The sequence below is a fragment of the Topomyia yanbarensis genome, chromosome 3 (assembly GCF_030247195.1).
Source record: "Topomyia yanbarensis strain Yona2022 chromosome 3, ASM3024719v1, whole genome shotgun sequence".
Lineage (NCBI taxonomy): Eukaryota > Metazoa > Arthropoda > Insecta > Diptera > Culicidae > Topomyia > Topomyia yanbarensis.
In genome coordinates this window covers 82,958,888-82,970,923 of record NC_080672.1, presented here as the reverse complement: position 1 = coordinate 82,970,923, position 12,036 = coordinate 82,958,888, and the positions used below count along the sequence as shown (strand labels likewise).

Sequence of the window (12,036 nt, the reverse complement as noted above, 5' to 3'; positions counted from 1 at the left end):
TGAACCCACGAGTATTTGCTCGGGGAGGACGCTCTCATTGCCGAAGGAAAGGACGTCACCCAACAGGGAGAAAGTTGGAGTACCGTTTTAGATTGGAAGCGGAAGGAAGTTCGAAACGGGAGACAGAAGAGGAAAGAAAAGCATCTGGCTCTTCAGAACGTGTCAAAGGGAGAAGCCGAACTCGACAAAGCCAGTGACGCGACTACGTACGCAGCGCTCCTCAAGAAGGTCAGAGAGGACCCGGAGCTGAAGAATTTGGGGAAAACGTGGGAAGAATCAATGGTGTCCAAAAAGGTGAGATTATCTTCGAGATGAAGGAGGAGTCCACGATTAGCAGCTCGACTATGCAGGGGATTATTACCAAATCATTGGATGAAGAAGCAGCTGTTAAAGCCTTAAGCCCGGAGACGGTGATTTTGTGCAAGGACCTGGATGATATTACGACGGTAGATGAGCTGAGAAGCACAATGACGGAGCAGTGCATGTTGGGCGAAGTACCCATGACGATTCGGTTAAAGAACGAGTACGGAGGAACTCAGACAGCGATGATTCGTTTACCGGTAATCGCTACTGACAAGGCGCTGGATGTAGGCAAAGTCACGGTCGGATGGTCGACTGGCCCATTGAGAGTCACCCCTCGAGTAAATAATCAAGCGGAGAAATGCTTCAAGTGCTTGGGTTTTGGACATTTGGCAAGAGCTTGCAAAGGCTTAGATAGATTCAGGATGCGCTGGAAATGCGGGCAGACGAACCATCTGACGAGAGACTGCACGCAAAGGCCGAAGTGCAGACTTTGCACTCCAACGGACGGAAACGACCATCAGACGAGTGGCTTCAAATGCCCTGCCTACAAGAGGGTGACTGCAGGTCAACGCTAATGGAGGTAATCCAGATAAACCTGAATCACTGTGACACAACACAGCAACTGTTGTAGCAGTCTACGACAGAAACGACGTGTGACGTCGCTTTGATTGCAGAGCCGCATCAAGTTTTTCTTGATGACGGTAACTGAGTGACGGATAGATTGGGAACGGCTGCGGCACAAGTTATGGCCAGATTCCCCACTCAAGAAATGGTAAAACACTCATAGGAAAGCTTCGTGATCGCCTAAATCAACGGCGTCCTCGTGTGCAGCTGTTACGCTACTCCACGGTAGACAGGGTTGCAGTTCGACCTAAATGCTGGAGCAGTTGATCGGCCGAAAACCGGTAGTCATTGGTGGTGACTTCAACGCCTGGGCTGTGGAGTGGGGCAGTAGAGTAACCAACACAATCGGGTATATCCTGCAGAAAGCTCTCGCGAAGTTAGACGTACGACTGTGCATTGAAGGTTCCATTAGCACATTTCAGAGAGACGGGAGGAACTCACTGACGGCGAGTATGGATTCGAGAGTAAGCGTATATCCATAGCTTTCAACAAAGACCTCTTCGGCGAGGCATTTCGGCCGGACGGCGGGACCGAGGACGTGGAAGCGGCTGAACAAGAAGGATTGTGACGCCACAATGCCGCGAAAACAGAAGCCATGCAATAGACGGCGTCCAGTTTACTGGTGGAACGAGACGCTCAGTACTCTACGCTCTGCTTGTCTCAGAGCCAGAAAACCGGCTCAGAGAGTAGTATCGGAGAGAGATCAGACTTAGCAAGTCAGATTGCCACAAGGAGCTGTGCCGGGAAGTAGACGTCAATCCCTGGCGCGACGCGTACCAAGTCGTGATGGTGAAAATGAAGAGCTCGTCGACGCCAGTCGAAATGTGCCTGGGTAAGTGCCTGGGACCGGTCACCGATACCTTACGGTGAAGAATAAGGAGCAAAAACGGACGATCGGCAAGTGACTAACAATAAGTTCGCAGAAGTATCGTAGCGCCTGAAACCGAAGAAAGCCCCCGGTCCGGATGGACTACCAAACGTGATGCTGAATGCTGCGATCCTGGCTTATCCAGGCATGTTCAGGATGGTGCTGCAGAAGAGTTTAGTACAGCCACCGGGCGATCCGGCCTCGTATAGGCCCATATATCGGCTAGATACATTCGAGAAACTTCTGGAAACAATGCTTAACGGGTTGACGAAATGCATGGAGGTCGAGCGCGGACTGTCCAACATGCAGTTCGGATTCCACAAAGTAGCATCGACAGTGGATGCAATTCGGACAGTGCTCGAGAGTGCTGAGATGGCATCTAAATAGAAGCGAAGAGGAGATCGATACTGCGCTGTGGTCACTATAGATGTGAAGAACGCATTCAACAGTGCCAGCTGGGAAACCATCGCTTCAGCGCTGCACAGAATGTGGTTCCCGACTATCTATGCCAGATCCTGAAGAGCTACTTCCAGAGCAGAGGGCTGCTGTATGAGACAGACGAAGGACAGCAGTTAACGCGAGTCACAGCGTCCATTCTCAGTCCAACTCTTTGGAACCGGATGAAGAATGAGGTTTTGACACTGCCACTGCCCAGGAAATCGTAGGTTTCGTGGACGACGTGTCACTAACGGTGATGGGTGAGACACTTCAAGAAGTGGAGGTGTCGGTGACGGATACAATAGACGCAATCGAAAGCTGGATGAACGGGTTCAAGCTGCGGGTGGCTCACCACAAGACGGAGGTGTTAAGCTAATGCAGATCGACGTTGGAGGGCACGTGATTGCATCGAAGCTTGCACTGAAGCAATTGGGAGTGATAATCGACGACCGATTGAATTAAGCTTCAACAACCACGTCGACGACCTCTGTGAAAAGTCGGCGAAGGCAACGAACGCAATAGCGAGAATCATGCTAAACGTTGGCGGTCCGAGGAGCAGCACGAGACGTCTGCTATGTCAGGAAGTTCAACAAGAAATTTCGGATGGACAAAATTGGCACAGACGTACAAAACGGAAATGGACAAGAGACTGGAAACTTGGGACATGGAACTGCAGGTCGCTTAACTTTATCGGGAGCACTTGCATACTTGCCGATATAGTGAAAGACCACAAGTTCGACATTGTGGCGCTGCAGGAGGTGTGTTGGAAGGGGTCTACGGTGCGGGTCTTTCGCGGGAACCACACCATCTACCAGAGCTGCGGCAATACACACGAGCTGGGAACAGCTTTTATGGTGGTGGGGGAGATGCAAAAGCGTGTGATCGGATGGGGCCGGTCAGCGACAGAATGTGCAGGTTGAGGATCAAGGGCCGGTTCTTCAACATCTGCATAATTAACGTGCATAGTCCCCACCTCGGCAGTAGCGATGACGACAAGGACGAATTCTACGCGCAGCTGGAGCGTGAATACGATCGCTGTCCATGACATGATGTCAAGATCGTCATCGGCGACCTTAATGCTCAGGTTGGCCAGGAGATGGAATACAAACCGGTAATTGGAAGGTTCAGCGCACACCAGCAGACGAACGAGAACGGCCTAAGACTAATCGATTTCGCCACCTCCAAGAACATGGCCATAAGGAGCACCTTCTTCCAGTACCGCCTCCTGCACCGATGCACCTGGAGATCATCGCAACAAACAGAGACGCAAATTAATCATGTTCTGATTGATGGACGGCACTTCTCGGACATTATCGACGTAAGGACCTATCGGGGCGCTAACATCGACTCGGACCACTATCTGATGATGGTTAACCCTTGTGAAGGCAAGCTAAAATCCTAACATTAAAGGGCAAGCCGGGCTTCTCAGGCCCGTCTAAATTCAAGCTCCTTTTTGCCGTTCTCATATAGAAAGGTTATGCAATCGGTCGAAATTTCGACTTTTTAACCGAGACCCGCAGGGCCAAATCTCTTATAACATTCGACTCAGTTCGTCGAGATCGTAAAATGTCTGTATGTGTGTGTATGTTTGTATGTATGTATGGATGTATGTATGTGGCAAACAATCTCACCGATTTTTCTCAGAGGTGGCTGGACCGATTTGTACAAATTTAGTCTCAAATGAAAGGTACAGCCTTCCCATCGGACGCTATTGATTTTTTTATTGATCCGACTTTCGGTTCTGGAGTTACGTGTTGAAGAGTACAATCATGCAGCAAATTTCCATACAAACTGATACCACCATGATGTCCAAATGATACAATATATATTAAAATATGTGCAACATTACTTGGCTTTGCATGTCTAGATCATTAATGACCCACCGAAGGAACTTCGACCTCGGGGGAGCTTAACAAGTTCCTAAGATAATGTCATACCTATTTCTCAGCGAATTCTTTACAGATTTTTACAAACTTGGTTTCAAATGAAAGGTACAGCGTTCCTATTGGCTGCTTATGAATTTCTTATTGATTCGACTTCCGGTTCCGGAATTACAGGATGATGAGTACGAACACGCAGCAAATCCCGATTTCATCGCCTTGGATGTAAAAAGGTCAAATTTTTTTTCCAAAAGGTGAGTACTCGGAAGATCACGTCGAATGTCGATTGGTTCTGAGCTCCATTTCGTTTGGACACGACTAATAAATGTTTCTGATTTGCTATTAATTTCTTCTGATGCATAACCGGAGTACATATTCAGATTTTTCTCCCGAGTCTGCATCAGATTCATCGACGGAAGCAATATCATTCACACATTCTTCCTCGCTTTGCAAATCAGTTTCGGAATCGTCTGCTGTTGAATTTGCTCGAATTTCTTCCATTATTTCAGATTCTTTGAGACGATTGAAAACATGTGCATATCGTCTTATAGCCATTTCAACTTTTTGTTGCTTTTAGATCCTACAATTTGAATAATTACAACTATAACACAAAGAATAGACAACAAAAATAGACAATAACGACAGAGTTAGGTTATGTGGTATCCAAATAATTGTCAAGTAGACCACAGTGGGTGAAATAAAAGTATTTACCCAAAAAAATATGACACACGCCATTATCGTATGCTATTTTTATATTTCCTATAAAAGAAATGTATAGAATTCGCTCAAACTTTCAAGATTTTTTTTCTTATAATAAAAGGTAAAAAGATAAAATCAATAAAAACATGAAAAAATTCCTGCTAATATGAAGCTGAACTCATCAAAATGTTTTTTTCAGATAAATATTAATGTATAAAACCCGTGGTATTCCTAGTAAATATTGCATGCACACCGGGCCTGCCAGGCCCGGCCTGCCTTTTTGTGCATGTAAAAAATTCAAACATAGCTGCGCATCACTCCATAGATGAAAATTTCACAATTCTTTATTTTTGTTATAGATTTCAAAGCTACTTATCAAAATTTCCATGCCCAAGTTTATACTGCATACACATTTTTTTGTAACTAAAAAATTGTAACGTTCCGGGCCTCTGGGACCCGGTTGCCTTTTTGAGGGTTAAACTGCGTCCAAAACTATCCGTAGTGAACGGAGAAGGAGCACATCGACTGCTGGATCAGGACTAAAGCAGCCATAAGCAGCACTGCGGAGAGCGTCCTGGGATACGTACAGAGGAGTCGACGGAACGATTGGTTCGAAGGCGAGTGCCAAGAGATATTGGACGAGAAGAATGAAGCACGCGCAGCGATGTTGCTTCAAGCTGCTCGTCAGAACGTGGAGTCATATCGACGGAAGCGAAAACAGCAGACTCGTCTTTTTCAGGACAAAAAGCACCGCCTGGAAGAGTCTGAGAGAGAGAGAGGAGATGGAGCTGATGTATCGCTCTCAGGAAACGCGGGCGTTCTTTAAGAAGCTGAATGACAGTCGCAACGATTTTGTGCCGCGGGCCGAAATGTGTAGAGACAAGGAAGGTGGCAACTTGACGGACTAACGTGAGGTGGTCGAAAGGTGGAGGTGGTACTACAATGAACATCTGAATGGTGCGCAGGCGGACAATCGGGCGTTCGAGGAGGACGATTATGTCAGTGTCGCAGCCGACGGGGATTTACCGGCGCCCACTATGAATGAGGTTAACGAGGCTATTCAACAACAATAAGGCAGCTGGTAAGGATGGCCTACAATAAGGCAGCTGGTAAGGATGGCCTAGGAGCGGAACTTTTCAAGGTGGGTCCGGAAAAACTGACGGAAAGCATGCACCGAATAATCGAAAGAATCTGGGACAGAGAACAGCTACCGGAGGAGCGGAAGGATATACAAGAAATGCGACAAATTGGACTGTGAAAACTACAGAGCGTTCACAGTGACAAATGCCGCTTACAAAGTGCTATCCCAGATTCTGTTCCGGCGCCTATCACCCCTGGTAAATGGATTTGTCGGGAGTTATCAGGCCGGTTTCATCGACGGCAGATCAACATACGACCAAATCTTTACTATACGGCAAATCCTCCAAAAATGCCGTGAATACCAGTTCCCGACACATCACCTGTTCATCGACTTTAAAGCCGCATATGACACGGTGGACCGTGTAGAGCTATGGAAAATGATGAACGAGAACGGCGTCCTTGGAAAGCTGACAAGACTGATTAAGGCGATGGACGGTGTAACGTGTTGTGTCAAAATTTCGGGCGGCCTCTCGGGTCCGTTTGAAACACGCAGGGGACTAAGACAAGGCTATGGGTTGTCCTGCCTGCTGTTCAATATAGCACTGGAAGGTGTAATTCGAAGAGCGGGGTTCAACATGCGGGGCACGATTTTCACGAGGTCCGGACAGTTCACAGTGCGACCTCGCTGACGACGTGGACATAATCGGTAGAAACAAGGAGACGGTAGCAGATCTGTATACCCGGCTGAAGCGCGAAGCAGCATGAGTAGGACTAAAGATAAATATGTCTAAGACAAAGTACATGCTGGCTGGCGGAACCGATCGCGATAGGGAACGCCTGGGCAGTAGTATTGCGATCGACGGCGACGAGTTCGAGGTTGTTGACGAGTTCATCTATCTAGGCTCATTGGTGACTGCGGACAATAACACCAACCGGGAGATCAGAAGCGGTATTATCTCTGGAAGTCGTGCTTACTATGGGCTCCACAAAACTTTGAGATCCAGGAAACTTCACCACCGCACGAAATGTGCCATGTACAACACACTGATTAGACCGGTGTTCCTCTGCGGGCACGAAACGTGGACAATGCTCGAGGAGGATCTGCAAACACTCGAAGTCTTCGTAAGAATGGTGCTGAGAACGATGTGCTGGAGGATGGCGTGTGGAGGAGAAGGATGAACCACGAACTTGCGCGACTCTATGGTGAACCAAGTATCCGGAAAGTAGCTCAAGCTGGAAAGGTACGGTGGGCGGGGTATGTTGTGAGGATGCCGGACAACAACCCCACCAAGTCGGTTTTCACCTCCAACACGGCAGGTACAAGACGGAGAGAAGCGCAGCGTTCCCGGTGGCTGGACCAAGTGGAGCAGAACCTGGCGAGTATCGGGCACCTGAGTGGTTGGAGACAAGCAGCAACTGACCGAGTGACGTGGCGGAATATTGTGGAACAGATTAAATCATGTTAATATGATGTATAATCAGGAAATATAATATATACACGTGAAGTTATATACACGTTAGCACACGCGACCTACAAACGCCCACGCGATAACGTACAAACGCTCGAGTCCTTCGCGATGAAACTCGCGCTCGCGAAATCCCTACTCCCGCACATATCTGAACAGTACAGTGAATATCACATTAAGAATTGCGGCTCGCTGCAATTTGCCTTAAGTAGTGTTTTAGTGGGTGACATTACCCGTCTCGACTTCAATTGTAGTGAGTGATTCTGACAGGAAGCCCTACCGAGAATCTAGCTCTGCAACTCCAGTAGGACAACTTTCGAAACAAAACATCCATGCACCATTACGACAGATAAGCGCCTCTGGACTTGAACGCTAAAACTCAGACCGTACACGTACACACGACCACATTAGGACTCACAAGCAGACTATTTAGCTTAGCTTAGCTTAGTTGACCGAAACGTGAGTTTCCCGTTATTGATCAAAGCCTGTTTAAATTTCATATTGAACCAATTGTACGCTACTTGGAAGTAGAACATCGTACTCAACGTGCAACCTAAAGAGACTAAGATTATAGTATGTCGCAGGATAGGATTGGTGTTTTTTTGTTGGATTACGAACCACTGCGACCAGTATTTAGATCTATTGTGGCATTGGTGTTAGTGGCTAAGGAAATGAATCAGGATATATCTTGGTAGATATTGTGATTCAGCTAAGTCACGCGCTTTGTCATTACGTTTTATATCAAATTTTTCAGGTGTGCGACCTCCACTAGAAATATGAATGATTTTCGAATAAGCATTATAATGATTATTCTTCCGCGGGGCATTACATAAAAGGACCAAAGCCGCGTGGAATATAATAAAGGTATCTATTCATCTATAGACAATATAATACTAGTAACATGTACGAAAGTCGCTCGCAATTAACTTCCGAGAATTCGTAACGAGCAACTTGTACTCCGAACAAGTGACCATCGGGAGTATTGCTTATTATTAACACTTCAAGGATCTTGCAGTATAAAGCAAGCGTACAAAAAGTGTAAAAGATATCCCAAATAAATGTGAAAAAAATCACTGCGAAATGTTAATGACAAGTTGGCAACTCCACTCTCCCTATCAGACACGTTTCCATAATTTGGTTAAATGCAAAAATTGCAAACGACATGTTTATTATGCGTAATAAATATAAAGAACACAACGACAAGGGCTCTTGATCCATCGACGGTCCAGAAGAAGAATGGATTGGAGAAGAGCAATACTGACAAAGACCGACTACCATATAAGCGGTTCAAACTCGAAAGAGTGACGCACTGCAGAGGATAATTTTGAAGAAAAGACAAGGAATACGATTTTACGAAGTTACGAAAATAGCCTTACATTTCCTGACAGAGTGAAGTTCTGGAGTATTGAAATGTTTACCACTTACCACTAGGAAAGCAAAAGTAGTACAAAGCTAGTATCAGACGTTCATGTGATCTCAAAAAGTCACTTTTGAAGGTATTCGTCAATGTAAATTTGTCGGTAGACGGTTCCAGATTTAATAATAAACTGGCATATTTTGACACATCTACAGCTCGCTTGCCACACAAAAAATATTTTTGTGCAATTCGACAGCTTCATCTTAGGCCAATTCCAAAAATTTCCTACATGAAAGTTTGTTGTTTAAATACGGTTTTTGAACCAAAGCATTGAAAGTTATACTTGGCGTGGAAGAGCCAGTAAATTAAGAAGAGCTGACAGAAAACATCGCGAGTTATTCTGGCCGTACTGCGTGCGATGAGTAGAACGCCGAATGAAGTCTATTCTCCGCAGAAACCTACCAGGAACGTTAAAGTCCAGCTTAGCGAGAAGGCAGTCAATATTGTCAGATGCTCATACGGTGGTAGTTCAAATCAATTTCGCCAGGGAAGCCGTCGAAGGGTATACCGGACGATATCCGTTCTATGCGATTAATGTGAACGGTGTGATACGGGGACCAAACGATTACTCCATATTCTAGAATGCTGCGTACCACACTGATGTACAGTGCCTTCAGGCAGTAGACGTCGTTGAAATCTTAGGTGTTTCGTTTGATGAGCCCTAGTACTGCATAGGCTTTAGCAGTTACTGCATTGAAGTGTTCGATGAAACGTAGCTTACGGTCAAGTATAACACCAGGGTGCTTGATTGATGAAACTCGTTCTACTGGGGCAGCCCTCACTGCACACTCAAACGTAATTGGCGAGAGTATTCGTGTGAATGTGATTATGTTGCATTACTGAATGTTTATAGTCATTCCGTTTCTATCACACCAACTCATGATCCTATCTATGTCCATCTGAAGTGCACAACAATCTGCCAGAGTGTTATGATGCGATAAATTTTCAGATCATCTGCGTACATCACTTTACACGATGTCAATTCGCTGCAAATGTCATTCACAAAGAGCACGAAGAGAAAAGGTTCAAGGTGACTCCCTTGAGGTACACCCGATGTGATGTCGAAAGGGTCTGAAAGTACAGTACCAAGTCTCACAGATGCTCTGCGGTTCGTAAGGTACGAGGAGATGCAATTGGTCAACCAGTCCGGAAATCCGATGCTCCTCAGCTTTTCAACAGCTAGCTGATAAGGAAGACGATCGAAGGCTTTTTTGCTGTTACTTAGAGTAGAATTAGTCTTCAACATTGGTACACAATCGGGAATAGCGAATCAGATAAGGTGACTATATCAGTGATTTACTCAATACATACAGGCTACGATGCAAAACCTTAAGGTCTGTCCAGGTTAAGTCTTCGGTACGGAGCAATACCTAGGAACTTCTAACATGTTGTAGGTCGCCTCTTGCGACATGGGAGCAGGTTCCCAGTGGTGCTATTCTGGCTGAAATAGTGCAAAAAGATTTTAGCACGCCGGACACTACACGGCCCAATCCCTCAGCCGGTGTCTGTTTGTGGATAAACTCGGTGTTGTATCCGGTCTAGGTAATATTAACGGTTAGAGTTAATAAAATCTCATCCCGACCTTCTAGATGGGTGAATGCATGCCTATTAGGGAGAGGGCTGATAAATGACCAGAACAATTAATCTTCATTTCATTGTCTGTCCTGATTGAAAACACAAAAATTTGAATGCATCAGAAAAGTCATTAGCAAGTAATTCACAATTCACCTCAACAAAAGAACATTTTATACATAAAAGCAAGTATAATGTCCGATTAAATTTTGTTCTGTTGAAAGTTAATTGTTGATTCATAAAATTGACCCTTATTTTAAACATGAGTTGTTCTTTAATGAAAAGGCAATGAAACCCTAGCTCAGATAAAAACACAAAACAATTTTCTGAGAAAATTTCTAAAAAAGAGATATTTCTGAAAATGGGTTTAAGCCAAAAGTATTTTTCGAAACAAATTTGTATCTGGGAATTTGTTGTTCAGGTAGTAGTGGGCAGCCCCCAGAACTTAAAGGGACATCAGTTACTATCGCGTACTCAAAGATCCAATTATTCCCATCTATGAAAATGGGTAATATATGCTACTGTTTTCCCAGCTCTTGAACGCATATTCAAATTTCTGCCTTCATCGATGATGTGTACCTTTTAGATATTTTCCGCCTCTAAACTGTCTATAACCGCTAGTCATGCCGATGCGGTATCCCATGAACACGACATACAATTATGTGCAGTATAAGCATTGAGATAAATACTAACCAATTTCCTTGTTAAATTCCTCCAACAGGCACGGAGATCAAAGACGGCGAACGGCTACCGGTGGCCGTCAAAGACATGGGAGCATGTGAAATCTACCCACAGACAATTGCCCACAATCCAAACGGACGGTAAGATTTTTGGGATCCATAACAACAAAATTTCTTACGGTTTCCTGTTCCCAACACTTTCAGATTCGTGGTCGTCTGCGGTGACGGCGAGTACATCATCTACACTTCGATGGCCCTGCGCAACAAAGCCTTCGGTTCGGCACAGGAGTTTGTGTGGGCCTCGGAGAACAGCGAGTATGCGGTGCGAGAATCGAGCGGTGCGGTTAAACTGTTCCGCAATTTTAAGGAACGGAAAAGCTTCACCCCGGATTACGGCGCCGAAGGTAGGTTATTTTCAGTTGTTTAGTTTAGTTATTGATCGCTATCACCGCGTAACTGTAAGCAAACTGACGCTCGAATTTCCGTTCTCTGTTTTTTCCCCTTTGCCACACGCTTACCCATCCAATTAACTAACAAAAATCAAACTATCCACATTGTGCACTAATTTGTAGAAGGTACTTGTCCAGTTGACCCAATACATTACTGCTCGTTGGATATGAACTACTAAACTAAAATATATGTTGATTTCTTAGGAATTTTCGGTGGACAACTACTCGGTGTCAAAACGTCATCCGGATTGTCGTTCTACGATTGGGAAAATCTCGAGCTGATCAGAAGGATTGAAGTGCAACCAAGGTAAAACAAAATTCTAATCTAGTCTGGTTCGATAACCTTACAAAACACTTACGACTTGTAGACACGTATTCTGGAACGAAGCCGGCACTCTGGTTTGTCTGGCAACGGAGGACTCGTACTTTATTCTGCAGGTGGACACCGGTATGATTCAGAATGCGTTGACCACCAAACAACAGCTCAGCGAGGACGGTATCGAGGAAGCGTTCGATGTTAGTATTTTTTATTGCGTGGCATAAATCGATTCGGTAATAAT

At 45.3% G+C, this 12,036-nt stretch overlaps 1 protein-coding gene across 2 annotated transcripts in view; it reads left to right on the top strand.

Annotated features, from left to right (window-relative positions):
* LOC131691803 (coatomer subunit beta') overlaps positions 1-12,036 on the top strand; it is a 289,311-nt gene that overhangs the window by 263,664 nt on the left and 13,611 nt on the right. For both annotated transcript variants that reach the window (XM_058978454.1, XM_058978456.1), the window contains 4 exons: positions 11,069-11,168; positions 11,232-11,431; positions 11,681-11,783; positions 11,845-11,992. In XM_058978454.1, coding sequence (XP_058834437.1) covers positions 11,069-11,168; positions 11,232-11,431; positions 11,681-11,783; positions 11,845-11,992 — 551 coding nt within the window. The remainder of the gene's footprint in view (positions 1-11,068; positions 11,169-11,231; positions 11,432-11,680; positions 11,784-11,844; positions 11,993-12,036) is intronic.